Here is a 24,289-nt window from a genome sequence, read left to right as displayed (position 1 = left end):
CTGACTCATAGCGACTCTATATACGATTTCCGAGGAGCAGCTAGTGGATCTGAACTGCTGACCTTGTGATTCAAGCCAACTTGTGTTTCAGTGTTTCTCTTACAGTGCACACCAGGATTCCATTATAGAAGGTGTTGTTGTTGTTGTTGTTAAGTGCCATAGAGTTGATTCTGACTCATAGCGACCCTGTGAAGGGCTTCTGTAGAAGGTAGGGAGTGGGTTTGTCTAATTCACCTGTGCACCCTTAGTGCATAAGGAGTGAATAACTGGATGACTCAGGTTGCACCTTCCTGACCTTACCTGTCTCGAGCACCCCTGAGCAAAGCTTGATGGCAGAGGTCTGGCTGTGGTGTGATGGGTTCTATGATTACTCTCTGCCACAGCTTTCAGACCCCTACAAATTCTAAGCCAACAGCATGCTGTGAGAAGCCAGATGGGTAAATTGAGGCCCAGAGAGGAGCAGTGACTTGCCTGTTTCCAGGTAGTGAGCCATTCATCCTCTTGAGTGTGGGGTGTGGGTGGCCAAGCTGGTAGGTAGATAAGTTCCGTGGGAAGTCTCATGGAGTAGTAAGCAAGCCAGAGGAGAAGGTCACTTCTATTTTCTGAGGACCTACTGCATTTCCACGCTTCATATATGCCCTTTCACTCAGCCTTGGAGCAGTTCTGAAGGAGCAGTAGGGGAGCTCCATTTGTCTTCAAATGAAACATTGGTCCCCAGGACCCTCAGACAAGGACAGGACTCTCTCCTCTCTCTGCCCAAAGCCCAGATAACATCCCCAGTGGACAGGGAGACTGTCTGCAGAAACAGTGAGGTGATGTCTGGCTTCTCTGTATGCACTGTAAGCAATGATTAATCTGGCTCCGAAACCCAAATATAGACCGAGTTCTATTATAAACACGGTCCTGTGGAAACCCGCCTGCCGGGTGGCCTGAGGCCCCTTGCAGACATCCGTGGTCCCCGGAGTTTTCCTTGAAGCATCCACTCTCCCCTGTACCAGTCAGGCTCCCAGCACTCACAGGGAAATCACTGCCTATGGGTCCACCTTGTGGTCAGTGCCCACCTCATAATTGCTGGGGCCATGGAGAAGATAATGGCTTTGCTCCTCCTGGGTCCTGGGCCCTGTCATTTGAAGCAATTTGGCTGGGTAAACAGTGTGAAGGTGGTTCCAGGGAGCATAAGCCTCCCTCCTATCTGCCTCTGCCTTGTCTGTGCTCAGACCCTGATGCTCCCAGCTAGCTAGGGGAATCTGGGCAGTTCATGGCAACTTTTGTGGCCCTTTAGGGACCATTAACGGAGAATGACTTAGGACAGAGCACAACCAAGCAGGTCTGGCATCCTGGAGAATCGTCTGGGCTTGGCCATGACTTGCTAAGTAACCTTAGGCAAGTTCCTTCCCCGCTCTGAGCCTTACTATCCCAATCTGTCCGATGATAAAGGAGGATGTCAAATTGATGGCTTGGTGGTGGTGGTGGTTATGTGCCGTGGAGTCGGTTCCGACTCATAGCGACCATACACAGGGTTTCCGAGGCTGTAAATCTTTACAGCAACAGAAAGCCTCATCTTTCTCCTGCAGAACGGCTGGTAGTTTTAAACTGCTGAACTTGAGGTTAGCAGCCCGACTTGTAACCACTACACTTGTTGTTGTTGTTAAGTGCCATTGAGTCGGTTCCGACCCATAGCAACCCTGTGTAGGGTTTCTGAGGAGCAGCTGGTGAGCTTGAACCACCAACCTTGCAGTTAAAACAGCTTTGCAGTCTGGCACATTAACCCATAGAGCCACACCAGGACTCCTATGCTTAGGTTCCCTTCAAACACAGCTACTCCAGGCTTGTGTGACCAGCTTCTGCCCTAATATTGCTGTAATGATCCATGCTTTCCTTCCCAGAGAAGTGGGTCTGTAAGGTGATCTTGCTGTGGGCATCCCTGTAGCTCTTCTCTGACTGGTCCATGAGCAGGTCTCATCTCTTTAAGTGGTTTAAGGCAGGTCTTGACCTGGTTCGACCATTGGGAAGTTGTAGGGTCTCAGAAAAGTCTCTTTATGTCTGTGAGCTTCAGCTTCCTTCTCTGGCAAAGTTGAGCTGATGTATTAGTGCTTAGTGGGGCCAGGCGTGGGGCCAGCTACTATACATGTCCCTGATTGCCATTCATTCCTTTTAGCTGTAACCTGAGTAAAGGACTTACTTGAAATCTCCTCCTGGAGTTTCACTCGCAACACTTTTGGGGCTGAAACACCGAGTTTCGCAGGCTTCTTCGCGGCTTCAGAGGTAGCCTGATAGCTGCTGACACTCATGTCCCTGGGGCCCTTTGGCTTCTCTTGGGATCCTTGTCTCTATTTTTCCACTTTTCAGTCACCTGGAAGGCAGGCAGGGGCTGGCAGAGTGAGGCTCAGAGAAGGCAATGGCCTTTGCCAGACCACACAGCCCGAGCTTCAGGCGAAATACAGCTCCTCACTGGGAAAAGGCGTTGCTTATTTTTCCTCAGCTGCAAGCTACAAGATGGAAAAATGATAAAAAGTGGTAAATGCATGTCATTAGGAGCCCTGGCGGTACAATAGTTAAGTGACTTGGTTGCTAATCGGAAGGATGGTATTGAATCCATGCAGCAAGTTCTGTAGGAGAAAGATCTAGCACTGTGGCCCTGTAAAGGTTACAGCCAAGGAAACCCCAATGAGCCCTTCTACTCTGTCATGTGGGGTCACTCTGAGTCCAGATCAACCACAACATATATGTCACACCGCAACATGACCCTGCCCTAGACCCTCCTGTGGCTGCCCAACACACTTTAGAGAAACAAAACAAAACAACCCAGTCTGTTCCAAGGTCCCCACAATCTGGCATGGTCTGGCCACCTGCTTTGTCCTGCTGTAGGTCTCTCCCACCCCTCACTCCTTCTGCTCTTCCTTGAGCCCACCCCCAAAGCTTTCTTGTCTCAGGGATTTGCTGTTCCCTCTGCCTGGAATGCCCTTCTCCAGATAGCCAGCCCTATGTCCGGCTCCCTCACCTCATCCATCGTCATCCCTGACCACCTCCTGAAGTCACAACACTGCTATTCCCATCCCCTAACTCTGCCTACCCCTCTTCATAGCCCCGATCATGATCAGACATAACCTTTTATATTGACTTGATGGCAACATCTCCCTGATTCAAATATAGATGCCAGGAAGGCGAAGGATGTAGTCTGTGCCGTCCACCCTACGCCTAAGAGAGTGCTGGCGCTCAAAGCTCAGTGGATGTTCTCTGAATGAATGGATGAACCATGAAGATCGTGGTAATAGCAGCAGCCAGTTTTACAAGGCCCCTGCTGTCAGATACTGGACTAAGTGCTCTGCACACATCCTATCATGTAACCAGTATGCCAATCTTACAACCCTTTTACCAACAAGGAAACCAGTGAAGCCAATGACTCTCGGTCACTCAGCCAGTCAGTGGGGGAGCAGGATTGGAATCTAGATCGATCCAAAGTAAGAGGTCTTAACCACTTCGCAAGTTAAGGCCAGGCTGTGCCCTGTGCCTGAGTTTACCCCAAGAGAGAAGGCGCACAGTGCAGGTGGGAAACTCAGCCAGCCATGCTGTGGCAGTGCCCATAGGCCCCTGGATTTGAGAAGCATGCCTATCGCAGAGATCTGAGTAGGCACAGAAAGAATGCTTGTCAACTCCCCAGACTGCTAGGACCAAACTGACACTGCTGTTTGTAATTAAAAGTCGCTGTTTCCTGGGGGTTCGTGGGGGTTGCTTAGTGTATATTCCTGTGTCTGTGTACGTGCATGGAAGTGCACATGTCTGAGGATGTTTGCCAGACTCTCCGTGTGACCTTGGGTGCCAGAAAGACCTGGTGGTGAGAGGCGAGACTGCTGCTCCTGAGTTCTCCAAGACTCAGTTTTCTTCTCTGTAAAATGGGTGTGTTAACCCCCGTCTCCATTTCATCTTCATCTGGCTGTTGTCAGGGTTAGCTGGAGTCTTGTATGTCTAGACCTGGATACAAGGTCAACACTCTGGAAAGGACCATGCACAGAGGGGGGCTATAGGAGACTACAGTCTAGTCTGGTAGTAAGTGTCATTTTGTGGGGCGGTCTTAGATCTGTAGGGTTCTAAAACATCAGCACTGAAAAGGATCCAAAAATTATAACTCCTTCATTGGAAGCCCGTCTTTGGAAGGTCAGTAACCCACCAAAAGTTGCATAGTAGTCAGGGACAGTGTCTACAACCAGCCCAGGACTCCTTGGGTGGGGTGGGGGTGCGTCTGTTGGGGACCAGCGTGGTCTTTCTATCTGAAGTGGAAGCCCCTTGCTCAGTCTTCTTTTTACAGTCCTTAGCTGATTGGAACTTAAAGCCTGGGGTTTTTACCTGGACACATCTGACAGTAATGAAATGACTCAGGACCCAGCACTGCCTCTGGAGGCATGCCCAGAATACCTGGGACCGTGTAGTTGAGCCAGGGGGACATAGGGAGAAGGCTGCTGCTGGGATTTCTCTATCAGGAATTTGAATGCCCTCTCCCTCCTTGAATTTGGGGTTGGGACCTTGGTTAACATATTTGGTCAATATGTGAGCTCTTTTCCGAGCTGAGGTTTATGAGAAGAGGCAGGTCCTGAACCCAGCATCACATGGAGGTGAGACATACCCCAGCCTGAGGCCCTATTTGGTTCATCCATCCATTCACAACCTGGCAGGCCCACTCCCCCTTGGCATCAGTGGAGAATGGCCGGGAGAAAGCACACTCGATCCCCATTATGCCTTTATCATACTTGCTCTATCCCAGTTCAGTTCCCAAATGTTGCTAAAAGAGTCCCCCCTTCCTTTACCCCCAGATCTTCCAGCCTGAGAACCAGCACTAGCACTCTGTGAACCCTGATTCATTACATGCATCCATTCCCACCACATGCGCTGTGAGCAGTTTGTGTCCCCGACATTGGGCAGGCAGGGAAGCTGGGCCTTTGTGGTCTGCAACCCCAGATATGTCTTCCCTGCCTGACGTGGCTTTTCTTTCCAACAGGGCTTCAAGGGATATCCTGGACCGGCGGGGCACCCCGGAGAACAGGTGAGGGCCTAGACCTCAGCCCCACTCCACTTGCTGTCCCTCAGTCCAGCCCCTGCCCAGGCCTGTCTCCTCCCTGAGCCTTGCTCCCTGAGCGAACCCCAGCCCAGGCTGTCCTGCCTCCCACCCCACTGCCCCCCCATCCTCTTGCAACCACATCTGCCTGAAAGAGCCAGAGTCGGCACCCGCCTGGTGTTGGCATGAACCCCTCAGCTTTGGTCAGAGCCATGAATAGCTGGCCTGTTCCGGGCGATGTTAGGGGATATTATACATGGGGTTTGTAGGAATTTTGGCTGCCCTGGCCCATTGCCAGCATGGGAGAGCCGGCCAGCTTCTCTGTGCTTTCTTATTCCTGGGCTACAAGCACAGGGAGTTTGTCCCTCAGAGCTTGTCTGACCGGTTTCCCAGAGAGGTGGGCTTGGGGGCCCAGCAGGCCGGTGGCTTCCCCTTCCTTCTGTTTCATCTCACATTCCTGCCCCTCTCTTTGTCCATTGTAAGCCCCAACCCCTCTGCTGCCCCCCTCCTCCCCTAGAGCTGGAACTGGGCAGGGTCTCTCCTTTCCTCATGCTTCTCCGTTCCTTTGCAGGGGCGGCCAGGACCTGAGGGCAGCCCAGGGGCCAAAGGTTACCCTGGCAGGCAGGTGCAGTATAGGGCTTCTAGAAGCTCTGTGCCTATGGTGGTATGGGGATGGCCATGGGCTCCCCAGGCAGAGGGGGGAATAGGAGGAGCTGCCCACTGGGTGGGCCCCAAGGAATGGGCTGTCTTGGAGGTGGGACCAGGGGAGGGGGCAGAATGGTGCAAGAGGAGCTCTGGTTCTCAGGGTTGAGCCTCAGGAGTTCCTCCCACTCAGGGGTTTGTCCCTATGAACGACCTCCCTGGGGCTTGGGGATTGTGGGGGCTTGGTTTGGAGACCCCTAGTTTAGCTCTCACCTCATTTTACAGAGGGGCAACTGAGACTCAAAAGAGACAGGACTCACCTGGGAGGTTGGCAACATCTCCATATGTTTCTGCCCCTCTTACTATTGTGTTTCAGGGGCTACCTGGACCAGTAGGAGGCCCAGGCCCCAAAGGCAGCCGGGTAAGTGGTCCTGGGCAAATGTCACACTTGTGGGGCCCTGGGTGGGCATTACTTGTCCCCTCAGCATCCTGAGTGCTCCTTACAGAGCAGAGGAACAGAGGGATGACCTTGAGTCAGACAAGCCAGCTTGGTCCCCATGGACAGTTAGGGCCCTGCTGCAAGCTCAGCCATGGGCAGGCAGCTACTAACACTAGACGTTTGCTTGCCACGACTCTAGCACATCCTCCTAAGAGACTCGGGAGCCAATGCCAGGGCTTCCTCAATTGCCTGTGGTTGGAATTCTCAGGTCCCCCCTCTTACTCCTGGCTGAGGACCTGGGGGCAGAGGGGGGCTACCTTTTCAGAGTGGTGCCTGGGGGTGAATGCTGCTCAGGGTTGGAGGCTGATGAGCCTTCAGCTTTCCTTGTCTTTCAAGACCCACATAGAGCAAACCTTGAGTAGTGAGCAGCCTTGGTTTTCCCATCTTTACAAAGGAATGATGGTCATTTCTACCCGTAGCTTGGTTGCGGGAGTACTAGGCATTTGGAAATAAGTATTGTTGAAGAGGAGCTTCCAGGTGGACTGTGGGAAAGTGAAGAAAGTTCTAGGTGAATTGGGTAAAGATAAATGAAGTTCAGAAGATTAAGAGATGATCTGGTGCAATCTTCTCCTCTATATACCAGGAAACTAGGTTCCCACGGGGATCCGACAGCCCCAGTTTTCACTGCACATCTGATGTGGAGCTGGGATGGGGACCCAGGTGTCCCAAGGGTTGGCCCACTGCCTCTCGTGGGAATGTTCGGCCGGTGGGTCACCCAGTCCTCACTGGGCCAGGTCGCGCATAATGGGACCTGATCCCAGCAGCAGATGGCAGCCTTTAGGACAGCATCTGGGGGGTGGTTGAGTAGGCAGGAGGGCAAAGTCCCCAGGATGCTCCTAGGACATGCAGGGCTGAGGAGGCTCCAAGGAGGCTGGGCCTCCCTTCCTTTATCCAGCTACTTCCCCAAGCTGTGGCCCCAGTGGAGCCTCCGAGCCGCCTCTGAGCCCTGGGAGAAGGTCGTCCAGCCCAGCCCAGCCAGAAGGAGGGGAGGAATAGGACATGCTGAGGACATCTGGGGCCGTGTGCTGTTTGTCACGTTGGCAGCATCTTGAGGCCACATGTGGGGGGCAGGCTGGCTCTGGCCCCACTACCCCCAGGTTGAAGGGCCCCTGGGCAGCTGGGGTGAGCGGGAGGGCTGGTGCATGTAGCCCTCTCAACTTTGTCATTGCTGGTCTCTCGCTATGAAGTAAGCAGAGCACAGGTTTTGGAGTCAGGATGACTGGTTTGAGAACAGCTCTGCTGTTAGCTGGCTGGTTCCTGGGCCTTTCCGGACCCAGTTTCTCACCTGTCAGTATAAATATGAACTCTACCTTGAATGGCCACTCATTAAGATAAGTGATTACTGATCACAGTGGACACAGTCGGCCTTCCAGGGAGGGAAAATTCTTTGTGAGCTCTGTTGCTTGTTGGTGGGAGACAGTGTAGCAGAGTGGTCAGGAGCTCAGACCTGGAAGTTAGAAGACTTGAATTCAAATGACCGTTTCACCGAATTCCAGCTGTGTGACCAGAGACAAGTGACTTCACCTCTCTGAGCCTAAATAGTCTCACCTGTACCTATTTCCTAGGGATGAAGTGAGCAAACAGTAAGCGCTTTACTGCATCGAAAGCTCTGGGCCTAGCACCTAGTTTGTGCCCAGTGAAATCTAGCCTTTGTTACGTTGTTGTTGTGTGCCGACTAGTCGGTTCCAACTCATAGAGACCCTGTATAGATATGGTTTCTGAGGAGTAGCTGGTGGATTTGAACTGCCAACCTTGTGATTAGCAGTCCAATTTTTATCCTACAGTGCTACACCAGGACTGTTGTTGTTGTTATTGCTGTTGTTGTTAAGTGCCTTTGAATTGGTTCCGATTCATAGCGACCCTGTATAGGGTTTTCTAGGAGCGGCTGGTGAATTTGAACCGCCAACCTTGCAGTTCAAACAGACCTTGTGTACCTAGACTAGTTATTCTTAAATCATGGTGCAGACATCTGAAGAGTACAGTAGTTCTGGAAGCCCTGCCCTGTCAGATTAATCAAGACATGAGACGTGGACACAATTAATGAAGACACAAGGGAGAAAGTGGTAGATGCTCCTTAAACAATTGCTATTGAGTTGCCTTCAACTCATGGTAAGTCTTTGTGTACCAGAGTAGAACTGTGCTCCAAATGGATTTTTCGAAAGTGGATCACCAGGCTTTCCTTTTGCGGTCCCTTTGGGTGAACTTGAACCTTCACCTGTTCCGTTAGCAGCTGAGTGTGTTAACTGTTGCCTCTATCCAGGGACTCTTAGATGTTTCTAAGTGAGGTACACACATGGTGCTGGGTATAATGGGTGATTCCTCAGGCTGGGGCATCAGGGATCAAATGCAGGCCAGAGGGGAAAGCATACGAGCTGGGCTTTGAAGGATTTGGGGAGAAGGAAGGGTGTGCAGGTTGGAGGGCACAGAAAGAATAAAGGCTGGGCGGCAGGAAACCAGAGGGCGTATGTACTCACAGTAGGGTGGTCGGAAAGAGCTTGGGCTTTGGAGTCAGCTGGACTTACATTGGGATCCTTGTCATGTTGCTTTGCCCTGTTTCCTCATTTGTGCAGTGAAGGGTTGACAGCCAGTTTGCAGGGCCCTTGTGAGGGTTCAGTGCTGCTGTCCTGCACATGCCTGGCACAACGCCAGTGTGCCCGGGTGACCGCTGTTCTTGCTGCTGCTCTCAGGTGATCAGGGAAGGAAAGAGCCCATCCAGGTTTAGGACCTGGGAGGCCCAGGAGGAGATGCTACAGAAGCTACAACCCGCAGCGGGCACCCCTGGGGGTGGCTAGGACCTGGCGCCATTGTAGAACTTAACACAGCCCAGAGATTCCTTCCCACAGGTCCCAGAGCCACCGGCACAGGGCGGGTCTCCCGCACACAAGCGCCCGCGCCCTTCCCTGGCGTGAGGGTATGTGCCTTTGGACTACATCGTGGAAGCCGGCACCATGCAGTCCATGGGCATATACACTTGCCTCAAGGCCTATGTCATCGAGGAGCCATCCGAGCCGCTGCTGCCACCAGCAAGGAAGAGGACCCAGGGCCAGGGGAGGGCTGTGATAGTCGTGCCGGCCACACCTCACCGCTCGGCCCCTCTGACCCCCATCTGCTCTTTCCTAGGGTTACATCGGACTCCCAGGGCTCTTCGGCCTGCCAGGGTCCGACGGAGAGCGAGTGAGTATGCTTTCTGCTCTCTTTGGTTAGGCCGTTTGTCTGTCTACCCACTCACACTGGCTCCTGCCCTGTTCTGACTTCTTCCCTATGTCTCCCCTACAGGGTCCACCCGGCGTTCCTGGCAAGAGGGGCAAGATGGGTAGGCCGGTAAAGATTTTCCGTGTCTATTACGTAGACTATGAGTGAATTGACCTCACGTTGGCCTCACCCCCACTCACCATGGCCATTTTCTGCTTCTCTCTGCTTGGCCGTCGCTGTTTGAGTGTGGACTCTCCTGTTGCCAGGCTGCTGGCTCTGTGCAGCTCTGTGTCTGGGGGGGCTTCTGTTTAGGGTGTGTGTGTCCATGGGCCTGCTTGGACTGGGGATCTTTGTGACTCAGTCTTCACTTTGCCTTGGTCACCCAGCTTGTTCACACACAAGGCAAAGGACAGTGTGGGGTGTGAGCAGGCCACAGCAGGGAGTGGTCCCAACAGAGGCTCAGAGATCATCCCCAACCCACAACTTTGTACCTGGCTCTTGACTGTGGTTGTTGTTGTTGTTAAGTGCTGTCAGAGCAATGGTTCTGACTCATTGTGACCTTGCATAGGGTTTCTGAGGAGCAGCTGGTGAGCTTGAACCATCGACCTTGTGGTTCAAACCGACTTTGCAGTCCAGCGCATTAACCCACAGTGCCACACCAGGACTATGGTAGAAGGTTGTTTTTCTCTTGTCTGGGCATTTGTGGGGCATAATGTGAAACACTTGCTGAAGCTTTCCCAGTGAGTAGAGCCAGTTAGTTTGATTTGAGAGTCTCTGACCTCTTGGGCCACTAGTTGGAGGTAATGTTGTAAAGGTGGATACCCTAATCTCAGAGCCTGGGAGGACAAGAATTCATGCTAATCATCTCATTATTCAGTAGGGGAAACTGAAGCTCTGAGTGACAGAGCATATGTCCAGGGTCCCTCTGCCAACTTGAGGCAGACCCAGGCTGGTAACTGAGGCCTCCTTTTTTCCACACCCAGCCCCTGTTGGTGCCTTAAGGCTCTCCGAGTTCATTATTGTTTCTGCAGAACAAAATTTAGTGACTTTAAACAACAAATATTTCTTTTCTCTGCATTTAGGATACTCCATTGTAGCCTGTAATTTACCTGGCATCCTCACCACCTGGGCTTCCATTGCTGCGTTTGTCCCTTCTTTGACATTGATATGTTTTTGGCCTTCAGTTGATCTCCCCGTTCTTTTGATTTTGTCGTTGTAGTCTCGTTCTGTTCTGGACTCTGCTATCTGTTGGCTGTGTTTCAGGTGGTGTTGCCATACCTGTCAATCTCTGTTTGTTGTCTGTTCTTGTTGTCTATTTCTTACCTTACACAATTGCTGAGGTTCAGAGATCAGAGATTGACTTAGCTGCTTGGTCGTGGCTCAGATTCTCTCATGAAGTTGAGTCAAGATGTTGGCTGGGGCTGGAGCCATCTAAAGTTGCTCTGAGGATTCAGTGGAATAATACATGGCAAGCCTGGAGTATTGTAAATGCTCAGCAAACAGGAGCTGTTAGAATAAACCTGTTCCTCTCTGTGAATGCTTTAGGACACAAGAGGAGAGAATGTTTTGTTGGAAGCTGTAACTCTTACTTTGGGGAGAATCCAGACAAAAAACACATGGTTCTAGAAGAGCCTTAACCTGGTGTCAGGAGACCCAAGCTCTAACAAAAACCCCATTGTGAATTCACTAGGTGGTCAATTTCCCCTACGGGAGAGGGTGGGTTTTCCTGCCTCTGAGATGTGATGGTTGTTTTCTAAAGCGTTCCCCTCCTCACCCTGTCTCTCCCAACCCCACTGCTCTCCTGGCTGAGTGTTGGTTCATGGAAGACTCTGGACAGTCATCTGGAGTTTCCCTTTGTTCAAACTCATAGTGCTTGTCTTCCCTGGCCAGAGTGAGTTCCTTCTCCAAGTAGGCAAGACCCGAAAGCCCCAGGCTACTTATAGCTTCTTGTCCAGCCTGATGTGGGAAGAAATTCCTCCTCAGTAGGGCCTGTGACTCAGTTGTCCTCTGTGTCCTCTTTGTTTCCCCTTCATCCACCTTGTCTCTGCCATGCACTGTCTTCTCCTTGGAGCTAAAAATCCCTGACCTCTTGGGGCTGAGAAAGCACCATCTGGGCTGGTTATTGCTCACTGGGGTCATTCATTCATTTCATGTAGTAAACATCGATTGAACACCTACTGTATGCCAGGTGCTGGGGATGACTGTAGATAGACAAATAGCCATACTGAGGAGCTTACATGTTAGAGACGGAGACAGTTAACAGACACGATAGTGAGGTAAAAAACATGGTATGGTCATGACCTTGTTTAAGGGCAGTGTTGGCCGAACCCTCTTACACAAGAACCCCTCGTGACCTTCCTAACAAACTCGGAGAAGAGATTGAGTATTCCCATTTCCAGATGAGGAAACAGGCTCAGATGGTCAAATCCATTTGTTCAGAGTCCCTCAGGTCTCACCAGGACATGAACCACATCACTGCCTTTAACTTCCTGAGATTCAGCCCTGGTCTCCATGATGGGGTGTTCCTGGCACTGAGGTGTCCTGTGTGGGTGAGAGGAAACCCCCTTCAGCCTAACAGCCCACTCACCATGCAGCACCACTGAGGGCCATGAGAATGCCCTTACCTCGGGTCCAGCTGCTGAGGCCAGCCAATCAGTAAGGTCTGTATAGGGTGTGATTTCATATGTTCATTGGGACCTCATATCTCCTGAGTCCCCACAACTTAATTGCTGTTTCTGTGGGGCTCTTTGAGACCACCACGTCCCTCTGCCCACACATTCTTTTGAAAGGTCTTTAGGGTCATTCCCCTGTAGCCAGCACTTTTGCCACCTTGGACCAGTTGGTGAGGTCTGGGGCTCCTTCCAGGAGTGTTTTTTTTCTCCTTGTCAAAGCTTTGGCTAGTAGTTTTCTAGACACTCATTAGTGGGAAGAAATGTCAGAAGAATGAGTTGAATCTCATGTCAGATTCCAGCTGGCCTCATTTCTGGTTGGCTGGTGATGATTTCAATGTAGTTGATCTCCCCCCAGCAGGAAAAACTTCAGGCCTATGCACATGGTCTTCTCAGTATACAGTTTGGAACAGGAGAGTGTGTGAATCTTTGTCTAAAAGAAGCCAAGAGACTAGAAGTAAGGGCGCACCATTGCTGTAGGAACCTTAATGAGAACTTGGCCAATCCTTTTGACAGACTGCTAAGCAGACAGTGCCCAGAGAGGGCAAATAACTTGTGCAAGGTCACACAGCAAGTTGGTGCCAGAGTCAGTACTATAACTAAGACCTTTGCTGGCTAGTACAGATAGTTCTTCACCCCTTTCTTTCTCTGGGCTCCCATCTTCAGTCTCCAAAGGGAAGATCAGCCTGCAGGTCTTATCCCCTCCTCAGACCTCTTACTAGAAAGAGAAATGGACTGGCTGTGATTTCCTGATGAGGAGTCCAGGGAAAAGATACTGAGAACTCCTGGGAGGATTTCTCCTGGGCTGTTGTGGCTTGTTTGGGGGCACAATTCAGTGTCACTCGCAGCTGAGGGCCATGTCATGCCTCCCAGCCTAAGGGCTCTCCCTGAGAGATGCTGAGAAATGGAATCCACCCCTCTTGCATTCAGTGAATTCCCACCACACTCGCAAGGCCGGCCAGCACTCACCACTTTCTCCTGTCCCCAGGCCTCTAGGGCTGGACCTAGGCAGTGAATCAGGTGGGCAGAGCCGGAAGGGACCAGCTCTGTGCCCTTGGTGTCTGGTTCAGGGAGGACTGGGACTTGTTCAAAGTCACCCATGGTGGGACAGAGTTTCTAACACGAGGCATTTTGACTTCAAGCTCAGGGCTATTTCCAGTTCTCAGACTGTAGGCCATAAGGAGCAAAGTTTCCAATGGGGAAGCTGAGCAGATTAAGGGGCTTAGCTGTGGTATGTAGGCCCCAGAATCCCAGACTTGAGCCAGAACTGTCCTAGGGCTGCTGGTGACCTTGAGGTCCAAGTGGGGCCTCCGCCTGCCCTTCTTGTCCTTGTTTCCTGAAGTGGCTTTTCCTAGGTGGATTTCAAAAGCATCTGGTAAAATTGTGGTCAGCATTGTGAGAAAAGGATGCTGGGGAACTTTGAGGGGTCTTTTCCATGCCAGCACATTTGGGGTGCACACCTGCTCTAGAAAAGAATATGGACAGTTTCAAGTGCAGTCGGGTTAGACCTGTGCAGACACTTCCCATGGAGAGAATGTGAAGGTCAGAAGGAGGTCTCCAAGATCCTGCTGTGGGTTCTTCCCAGAGGTTATTAAATAGTCTGATTATTGATACAAATATCCAGCTAGCAGGCTGGTAGCACAATGGAGTTTACTAGAAGCTGTATGATAAACAGCTCACTTCTCAGCCCAGGTGTGTGGGGCAGGCTGGGGAGCTGAGCCTCAGAGACTTCTGATTCCAGATGCTCTGGGCTTCCTCTTCCCTTATATCCCATCACTTGGTGTAGGCACTGCCTGGAGGCAGGGGAATGGATGAGATGGACCTCAGAGGCTTGGGATCCTGGCTGGGTTTGGTGATAGAACTGTCCTTGTCCTTGGCGCTATTCCTCTGAGTTGCTATGGCCAAGAGAGAATGTGGGGTCTCTTCCCTGAGTCCTGTTCTGCTTCAAGCACACGGCGTTCAGTTTCCCAGAGAGGCCCAACCTGGGGAAGTGGAGTAACCACGTGGCTGGAGCCCTGGTGGGGAGCCAGGCTCATCCTTTGGCCTTGGGCCAGCCTGCTGCAGCCGGGAGCTGAGCCTGCAGAGGAAGGTCCTCTTTCCTGGCCAGGCGGGGTGTGCACGCCATGTGCTTGTCTTGCACAAGCAGACGCAGCCAGATAGAGAGAAACAGATGGGTTAGGAGTGGGGCCACGTCCAGCTTGGCAGATGCTCCCTGAGATCTAGAAAGGCCAAGCATCGGTAGCCCTGGGGCGAGCACTGGAAATGGGATGCTCTGCTATGGAGTGGGGGTGTGAGACAAGCTATGCCTCAGTCTCCCCATTGGAGCAGTGAGGTGCTGAACACCAAGAGCTCCTGGGGATTATCTATTGTTGTTGTTGTTAAGTGCTGTCGAATTGATTTTGACCCATAGCGACCCTGTATAGGGTTTCCAAGAAGCAGTTGGTGAGCTTGAACCACCGACCTTGTTGTTCAAATGACTTTGCATTCTGACGCATTAGCCCACAGTGCGACACCAGGACTCTGTGGACGATCAAAAATGTGTTCCTGCACTTTTAACATTCCTGTGTTTCTCCAACCATTGTGTTCTTAATTGCAAACCCTGTATTCTCTAGAGGTCATTTTCTTCACGCCTCCTTAGGAAGGGAGACTGAAGCCCGAGTCTGGGTTGGGTACTTGAGGTCCCTCAGCATGTTCAAAGCAGGCCCGTCCTCAGCATCAGTAACTTCATTTTGTGTCTTCTCCCAGAATTCTGAAGAGCCCTTTGAGGGACCACAGGCTTACTCTAGTCCATTCTGTTTATTCAAGGCCAGTGACAGTTACGAGAACAGCTCTGTTTTTTAATAACTGTGACTTTGGACAAGTTCCCTAACCTCTCTGGACCTGTTTCCACATCTCTCTAATGGGACCAGTAATGGGTCCCATCTCATGTTGGACTGTTGGGAAGTCAGTCACTCCTGGAGTTTTCTGTCACTGTCATTGTGAACATCCCTACCCTCATCGCCCACTGGCCTGTCCTCAGGCTGTGTTTTGTTCCTTAGAAGGGAATCACTTTGGAATTTTGGCTGTTCAGATGGACTCTCCCTTGCTTCCATTGTAGACATGTGCCCTCACATTATTACTGCCTGTCATGTGCCAGAAAGGGTTTCCTGTCCATGTGTCGTCTCATCTCATCCCCTCCCCATTGTATAGCACCCTCCCCATTGTACAGCAGAGAGAACTGAGGTTCAGAAAGGCCCGTGAGTGGTAGAGTGAGTTTTGTGCTTAGAAGTCCCCTGGGGATGGCTGGTTCCCAGCTGAGTCTGAGAAGAGTCCGTGAATCAGGCAGGAGTGGTGTCTAGATGAGGACCCGTAAGTTTGAGACTTGCCTGGGGGGGTCTGAGTATATTGTGCATTACAGCCAGGATGGGCCGGGCAGTCCAGGCTTGATGGTGCTCCTGTGTTTAGGAGGGAAGTCTTCTTCCCAGGTTTTGTCTATGGGATTGGACTGAGCTGAAAGGGTCTTTGATGATCACACAATCCCAGCTTGAGCAGGGCAGAGGGTCAAGTGAAGCCTGGAGAAGGGTCAGGGGCCCATGGTTGGAGGTGATTGGTCCAGACACTGGGCTGTCTCCGGATTCTATTCAGGACACCTCAATGTAAAGAAAACAAAAACCCTCACTACTGGGCCAATAAATAACATTAAGAGAAATGGAGAAAAGATTGAAGTTGTCGAAGACTTCATTTTATTCAGATCAACCATCAACCATCAATACTCATGGAAGCACCAGACGATGTATTGCATTAGGCAAATCTGCTGCACAAGACCTCTTTAAAGTGTTGAGGAGCAAAAATGTCAACTTGAGGACTAAGGTGTACTTGATCCAAACCATGGTATTTTCAATAACCTCATATGCATGTGAAAGTTGGACAGTGAATAAGGAAGACCATAGATGAATTGATGTATTTGTTAAGGTGTTGGCGGAGAATATTAAAAGTACCATGGACTGCCAAAAGAACAAACCAATCTGTGTTGGAAGAAGTACAGCCAGAATGCTCCTTGGAATCCAGGATGGTCAGACTTCATCTTTCATACTTCACATTGTCTGGAGGGACCTAGTCCCTGAAGAAGGATATTATATTTGGTAAAGTGGAGGGTCAGAGAAGGAGAAGGAAGACCCCCAATAAGATGGATTGGCACAGTGGTGGCAGCAATGGGCTCAGGCTTAGCAACGATTGTGAGGTTGGTGTGGGACCAAGCAGTGTTTCATTCTGTTGTGCATAGGGTCACTAAGAGTCAGTGTCGACTTGATGGTACCTAATAAAGCAAGAACATATGCATGTAAAAATTGGACAATGAATAAGGAAGACCATATAGGAATTGATGCATTTGAGTTATGGTTTTGGAGAAGAATATTAAAAGTACAGAACAACAAACAAATCTGTGTTGGAAGAAGTACAGCTAAAATGCTTCTTAGAAGTTAAGATGGCCAGACTTTATCTCTGACATTTTGGACATATTATCAGGAGGCACCAGTTCCTGGAGAAGGACATAATGCTTGGTAAAGTGGAGGGTTAACAAAAAAAGAGAAAGACCTCCAATGAGATGGATTGGCACAGTGGCAGCAATAATGGGCTCCAGTGTAGTAATGATTGTGAGATTGGTTCAGGACTAGGCAGTGATTTACTCTGTTGTACTTAAAGTCACTATGAATTGGTACTCTTGAGATGGCACCTAACAACAACAAGAAGACGTGACCTGGAGATAGGCCTGTGTCTTCTTACCCTAAGACCCACTTGTTCTTGTTGTTGTCAGGTGCCATCGAGTCGGAACCGACTCATAGCGACCCCATGCACAGCAGAACGGAAACAATGTCCGATCCTGGGCCAACCTCTGCCCCCTCTTAAATCAATTGGGTTCACCTCTGAGCAGCTTCTCAGTCTATGTGCAGCTTATAGAAGTAGCACAATGTTCAGAGTGAGTCTGGGGCCAGGTCTGCCACACATGCTCTGTGCCCTTGGCTACCTGACTTTTTCTCTGAGACTCACTTATACTATTTGTTAAATTAGACCCATCACCTTCCTCTCAAGGGAGTCTATCAGGATTAAGTGAGGTTTTGCATGCAAAAACCTTGGTCCCAGCTTCATCATTCTGTCTTCATTTCCTCCTTTGGTATCTGAACAGATGCCACATCCTTCTGCAGGTGAATGTCAATTGCACAGCCCCCTTCTGATCCAAGAAGGCTTCCTGATGGAGGAGGACTTTAAAGGGAGAAGGATTGCTGGGCAGGGAAAACCAATAGTCTGGGCACACACTCATCGCAAGATCTCTGCTCAGCCAGGAGCCCTGGTGGCTCAGTGGTTAAGCACTTGGTTGCTAACTGAAAGGTTGACGTTTGAGCCCATCATCCATTCCACAGGAGAAAGAAGTGGCAGTCTTCTTCTGTAAAGATTTATAGCTTTGGAAACCTTATGGGGCAGTTCTCCTCTGGCCTGTAGGGTTTCTATGAGTTGGAATCGACCTGAGGCCAGTGGGTTTGCTCAGCTCTTAGCAACTTTGTAATTGGATTGGGTTTTATTTTCAGGTTTAGTCTTTCGATTTAATTCACAAAAATACAATTATCCTCTAAGAAGAATCTCCCCTCCCCAATTTAATTTCTTTTGTTGTTGTTGAGAATGTACATAGCAAAAATAAACACTAATTCAGCAGAATGTACATAGCAAAAACATAAAAAATTAAACAGAATGTACACAGCAAAAACATACAAACCACAACACTTTCTACATGTACAGTACAGTCACATTGGTGATGATCTTTGAGCTGTACACTCATTCTTACCTCCCTGTTCTGAGTTGTTCTTGTCCCATTAACATCAACTCTCTACCCCCTAAATTCCTACCTAGTCTTTCAAGATGCTGTTGTCAGGTCGATCCCATAGATAGTTCTTAAAAAACCATAATGCTCAAGGCAGAACTTTTTCACTAGTGAAGCTAAATTCTTGTTCAATTTTAAAAAGACTTCAGGGGCTCCATGGAGAATCTTTATTGTTTGAAAAGCGCAGGCACTCACTTGGTCTGAATAATGTGCTTTGTTTTTTAATTAAATTTCCCTAGAAAAACAATAATTTTGAGTTACAGGATGGCGGAAAGAAAATGGGGTTCCCCCAAACTCCAAGCGTGTAGACTTTCTTTTCCTTTTGAAGTGGGAATGATGTTGTTTCAGAATCCCCTTCCATGGCCTGAAGGCATCCCCACACTGATGTTTTTCCAGCTGCCTGTCTCCCCAGAGAGTGAGCAATCTCCAGAATGGGGTCAGGGCAGGGCTGAGAGGGCCAGACCTGCCTAGGCCAGCGGGTGGCTCAGCCTCCTCTGAGCTACTGAAACTCAACTGTTGAGTTGGTGATGGTTTTCACTAGTGGTGTGACCTTGTGTGACCATATCACTTACCCTTCCAGAGCCTCACTTTTTTGATCTGTAAAATAGGGATCAGTATTCAGTAGAGTGGCTTTTGAGGAGCACCTCACAAATAGCAGAACTTGCTAGAAAGTCTAAACTGGAAAATGCCTCAGAGACCTTCCACACTTGTCTATTAGGAAAACTGAGGCCAACATGATTTCATAAAAGCTCTCAGCAAGTCAGGGCCAAACCTGGCTCCCTGACTCCCCATTTGTGTTCTTCCCATTCATAATATTGGCCAGGTGGTCCCAGATGGGTGGATTCGCATTGTCTCCATGCTGGGGAACCTGGTACCATTTTCTTATTGGAAACTCTGAGCAGCTCTTTGTTTGGGGGTGTTTGTTGGGGGAGCGGTTAGTGATCTTACTTGGAGGCCACACATGGTAACTTCAGGATCCCACCGGCTGTCCAGAACCAAGGGACACTGTGTGGACACTGTCCTCTGTCCCTACTGGGGGTCTGAATCAAAGCTGGCCTACAGGTAAAAACACTCACCTGCAGGTGTTTGTTCTCTCACCACTGCAGGGGTTTCCTGGAGACTTTGGAGAACGAGGCCCTCCTGGACTGGATGGAAACCCTGTAAGTAATTCAAGTCTTTGGGAACAGAAAAGAGATTCAGAGTAAATACAGAGAGGGCTTTAGGAGTCGAAGCTTTGGGGTCAGACAGATCTGAATCAGATCCCAGCCCAGTCATGTATTATCTGGGTATCCTTAGGCAAATTACGAGATCTCTGAACCATAGGCTCCTATCTACTGATTCCCGTGTTGTTGTTGCTGTTAAGTTGCGCTGAGTTGGTTCCGACTCATAGAGACTCTGTATAGGGCTTCCGAGGAGTGACTGGTGAGTTTGAACCAGTGGCCTTGCCCCCTCGAAGATCCCCAGGCTCTACCCCACGGACTTGGGAAGGTTCATGAGTCACTCTCCACTGGTTTGACCCATGATGCTGCCATCTTAAAAAGCTTCAGAGATGTTTATGAGATCTGCAGATGGTTTGCAGGCCCTGCTTGGAGAGAAGAGCCTAGTTCTAAAGGAGTCCACACCACAATCATGTTTATAGAGTTTGTAAATAATTGGAGGCCCAGGCACTGTTCCATAGAGGAGCCAGGTCAGCCTGCCCTGGGGACTGAGTTCACAATTCCTTCTATCCCAACCTCCAGACTTGAGTGGGAGAGGAAACTTGTTCTTAGTCTCTGGAGTGAAGACCATGCCTAGGGGACCTTAGGCTACCTGCCATACTTCCCCAACTCCCTCAGACCTGGGAGACTAGGCTCTTTGGACTTCCTGTCTGAGTCACTCTACAAAGGTAGCTGCTGGTTCTCCAGGTCCACCATCAGCCCCAGATCATGGACTAATTCAGTTCTACAAATGCTTCCCTGCCTAATCTGGCCGGGACCAGATGGGCCTGAGTTTGAGTTCTGCTGCACCACACAGCAGACCAGTAGGGAGCTCCTGGGGGAGGCAGCATTGGAATTGGGATGACTAAGAGGTGAGGAGGGAGCATTCCAGGTAGAGAGAAGAGCATCGTCAGAGGCGTGGACATGCAAATCAGATTCTGTCCAGTATAATCTATTGGACTAGCCATTATCATATCTGATGTCATTCTCAAAGTTCACAGCCTAGAAGAGTGGAAAATGACTGGACACCTGACATCTGGTCCCACCTCTGCCATAAAATTGATGAGTGGTCTTGTGCAAGTCACTTTCTTCTCTGAGCATGTTGTATGCTGTCTAGTCAATCCTGACTCTTGGTAACCCCATAAGACAGAGTTGTCATTGTTGTTGTTAAGTACTCTCGAGTTGGTTCTGATCCGTGGCGACCCTGTATAGGGTTTCCAAGAAGCAGCTGGTGAGCTTGAATTGCCAGCCTTGTGGTTCAAAAGACTTTGTAGTCCAGTGCATTAACCCACAGCACCGCACCGGGACTCCATAAGACAGAGTAGAACAGTCTACAGTCCAGTGTTGTTTCTTAATCTTAGTGTGTCTTGGGGTGGCGCTGTAAGATAAACACTGGAGGACTGCTAAATTAAAAGTCATTGGTTCAAACCCACCGGCTGCTTCTCAGAAACCCTAGGCAGTGGGTCACTATGAGTTAGAACCAACTCAGTGGAGGGGACTTAATAACAATGTTTACGGGAGCAGGTCATCAGATTTTTTCTTCTGTGGAGCAGCCAGTGGGTTCGAACCGCTGACCAGTCAGCAGTTAAGTGCATAGCCATCATGTCACCAGGACTTCCTCATTTGAAAGCCGAGGCTCTTTTTCATCAATCTCTTAGGGGCAGCTGGAAGAAGACAAATCTGGGAGGAGGTTGGCAGTTCCCACTAATAATAATGATTTCTAACCCCCCTATTTGATTCACACCACTACATTTTGACCTTGACCCAAACTCCTCCTTCTCTCTTTTTCTTTATCCTTATGAGCAATGGCATTGGTGGACTCAAGCGTGGCAACAGTAGTGAGGTTGGGCCAGGATCGGGCAGTGTTTTGTTCTGCTGTGCATAAGGTCACTGTGAGTCGGTACTGACTCGATGGCACCTAACAACAACAAAATGAGCAATGGAGGGCCCATTTATTGGGAAAAGGAAACTGAGGTTCAGAAGGCTAAATAAACTTGCTCATCACTGCAAGTGCCTTGCTGGCAGAGTTGGACCTGGAACCCTGTCTTCTGACTCTTTTTAGCATCATGGAGGCCCTGGAAGGAGATACCTGAGGTCCTGGGATGTGGGTGGTGGCAGTGCAGATTCCCAAGTCCCACCCCAGCACCTCCTGACTGAGGAGGGAGGAAGGAGGCTGTCCTGGTGGCTGTTACCCTCACCATATGCAGTCTGCTTGCACATGACCCTGAGCAAAGTGTCTCAGTTTTCTCATCTCCAAAGTGAGGGTGAAATAAGGTCATCCAGGTCGAGCTTTCTGCTCGGTGCCTGGCATCAACACCATCATTGTCGGGATTGGGAGTCTGTCCATTCTTTCAGACTTAAAATAGGAAGAAGGTATCAGATGTGGAGCTCCTGTCTTCTTTTGCAGATGTGTAAAGTTGATGGCGAAGGGGGAAAAGGTCTTGTCCAAACCCACGGTGCCCTGCATAGAGCTAGCTAACCACTCTTAGTAGCTGTCCCCTGCTTTCCAGGAAATGGGGGAGTGGTCATGATTCCAGGATGGCTGAGTGAGAGGAGATGGCTCCCAGAGAGGCCCATGAATTGTAGGCATTGAGGTCCAATCAGACCCTTAAGGCTGAAGGCCAGGCTCCAGAGGGACACCTGGAGGCTGTGGTAAAGGATGAGGTCCAGTCAGCATTCAAATATCCCCATGACTGCCCACGTGGAGGCTGGTTGAAAGGAGGGCCCTGGAGGGAGATCGGGCAAGGTTGGACCTCAGCCGAGGCAGTAACCACCTTTCTTTCTGTTTGCAGGGAGAATTGGGCCTGCCGGGGCCCCCAGGAGTCCCTGGCCTCCTTGTAAGTACACAGACATACGGATCACGAGTCTGGGGAGGAACCTGAACATCATGAGAAAGCAACGGGTCCTATAGGGAGGCCTAGGAGAGGCGTAGGGAGCTGGACAGACTGGCCTGAACAGGGGGCCGATGGAGAAAAGCCTGCTGTGTGGCCTCAGTTGGGCTTCTTGCCTTCTCAGAGCCCATGTTCTCATTAGTTATAATGAAAATGGGAACGTGGAGTATGAGGCTGCAAATGTACTTTCCCACCTACTATTTGGGCCATTGCTCTGCAAGGAGGTGTGGATGGGTGACATCATCTCTATTCCACAGGTGAGGGGCTTCAGATCCAGAGGGAGGAAGTGACCAGCAGAGCTACTGAGGCTCTGGGCCATATTGGGCAATCTTAATCTTCTCCACCCCTTTCTTCAGAGCACTGACTTTAAAGCCAGACTTTCTGCCTTCAAGTCCCAACTCTGCTGTGTGGCCTAAGGCACATCACTTATTCTCTCCGAGTCTCAGTTTTCTCATCTGTAAAATGGGGACAGTAGTTGAAGATTCAGCAGGCATCACATGTACAGTCCTTGGCATAGAGTCTAGCACTTAGTAAGTGCTCAATTAGTGTGAAGTATTTTTACATTAATTATTGCTATTCCTTCCTGAAATGCCCAGGACTAAGCAAAGCCTGTATAAAGAGGAGGCAGGAGGTGATCTGACCCCATGTAGGTGGGGGCTAGGACTTAGGATGTGGTTATTTTAGCTAAAACCAGGACTGAACCTTGTACCTCTGTGCCACTGAGACGACAGCGTCTGAGAAATGAGCAGAAACTTCCCCTGGAGTATGATGCTCCTCTGCTCTGGCCTCTAGCTTCTTCTTCATGACATTTGAGTCGGGGACTGTGGAGAGACAACTCTTAGCTTGACAATAGGCCACCAGCTTTGGCCATAAGATAAACTTTGCTGAGAAATAATAGCTCCTGAGGGAGGCTATAGAAACCCCCAGAGAGTTGTGAGGCTCTGTTGCTCAGAACATGAAAATCTGGAAGAAAACCCAGAGTCCTCAATGGTAATTTGCTCCTGCTTTGGTGTGGGCAGAGCCTGAGTGGTGGAGGAGAGGCAGATCAACCTGTGCTCATATCCTGGCTCTGTGACCTTCAGTTAGTGGCTTCACTTCCCTGAGCTCTGGGGACACCCACTGTGATGTGGAATTGCTGTACTCACTCTTGTTAGGACCATACATGCAAAATCCAGTTCAGACCAGTGAATAATGGACAGTCTCTGGAATCAGACCCCCTGTGCCTCCACTTCATCTGTCAAATGGGGATGATATTATTACCAAGCTTGGAGGGTTGTGAGGATTTAGAAGAGTTGATACATGTAAGTATATAGTAAGCGCTCAAGAAGTATTAGTTGTCATGACAGTGTTGCTTTTGTTATATCCACACACAAACCCACATGGGCTGTTTTATGCCTGGTAGTAACTGTCTGGATTGCTGAATTTAGAAAGATTTTAAAGTCGGTTTGGAACTTAGTGGGAGGGAGTGCCACAGTTATTAGTGATGTCTGCGTTGGTTTAGGATGGACAAGCGCCAACACATGAGTCAAACATTTGACATCCCTAATGTCCACTCACTAGGGCTTTGCTGAGCACCTTCTTTGGCAAAAGGCCCTGACCTAGGTGCTTTGGGAAAATAAATGCAGGTAGTCTCAGACTTACAACATATTCAGGTTACAGCAAAACCACACTTCTAGTTGTTAAGTGCCACTGAGTCAGTTTCAACTCATAGCGACCCTATATAGTGGCTGGTGGGTTTGTGACCATGTGGTTAACAGTTCAGTGCTAACCACACCAGGGCTCCACACCACACTTAAAAACATCCATTTGGGGTGTTTTTGTACATCTTATGTTAGTGATATTTACTGCATGCAATATTGTAGCATGTAATTTTCTGATGTTATCATTCTCATGCCAACCTCCAAAGAAAAATAAAGATAGGATTTATAAAAATACTGATAATAAAAGGCAATCATAATGAAAACCTAAAGAAAATAATACTGTGAGGTATTTGACTTTCGTTAGGTATTCTATGGAGTCATTGGAACAGAACCCCATTGTAAGTTGGGAACTACCTATATCTGAGATTTTGAGAATCTGAGTTTATAGGGACCTCAGAAGGCTTCTAGTTCGATCCTCTCTAAGCCCACCAGGAATCCCTCTGGAGCATCTTGAGCATGTGATCTTTTTTTTTTTTTAATGTTTTATTGTGAATTATGTGATAGTTTACACGGGAGAACATTAACTTTACATTCGTCCTATCGTATATTGTTTCATTGCCATGGTTACATTCCCCTCCATGTATCATCAACCAGCCAAA

The 24,289-nt window shown here is 49.6% G+C and overlaps 1 protein-coding gene across 1 annotated transcript in view; it reads left to right on the top strand.

Annotated features, from left to right (window-relative positions):
- Positions 1-24,289, top strand: part of COL27A1 (collagen, type XXVII, alpha 1) — a 152,514-nt gene that overhangs the window by 44,329 nt on the left and 83,896 nt on the right. Inside the window, exons 8-14 of the mRNA XM_006865693.1 lie at positions 4,994-5,038; positions 5,622-5,675; positions 6,069-6,113; positions 9,312-9,365; positions 9,468-9,512; positions 19,010-19,063; positions 21,892-21,936. Coding sequence (XP_006865755.1) covers positions 4,994-5,038; positions 5,622-5,675; positions 6,069-6,113; positions 9,312-9,365; positions 9,468-9,512; positions 19,010-19,063; positions 21,892-21,936 — 342 coding nt within the window. The remainder of the gene's footprint in view (positions 1-4,993; positions 5,039-5,621; positions 5,676-6,068; positions 6,114-9,311; positions 9,366-9,467; positions 9,513-19,009; positions 19,064-21,891; positions 21,937-24,289) is intronic.

Source organism: Chrysochloris asiatica, unplaced genomic scaffold (genome assembly GCF_000296735.1).
Source record: "Chrysochloris asiatica unplaced genomic scaffold, ChrAsi1.0 scaffold00081, whole genome shotgun sequence".
Taxonomy (NCBI): domain Eukaryota; kingdom Metazoa; phylum Chordata; class Mammalia; order Afrosoricida; family Chrysochloridae; genus Chrysochloris; species Chrysochloris asiatica.
Note: the sequence above shows the minus strand (reverse complement) of the source record. Positions and strands in the feature narration are given on the sequence as shown.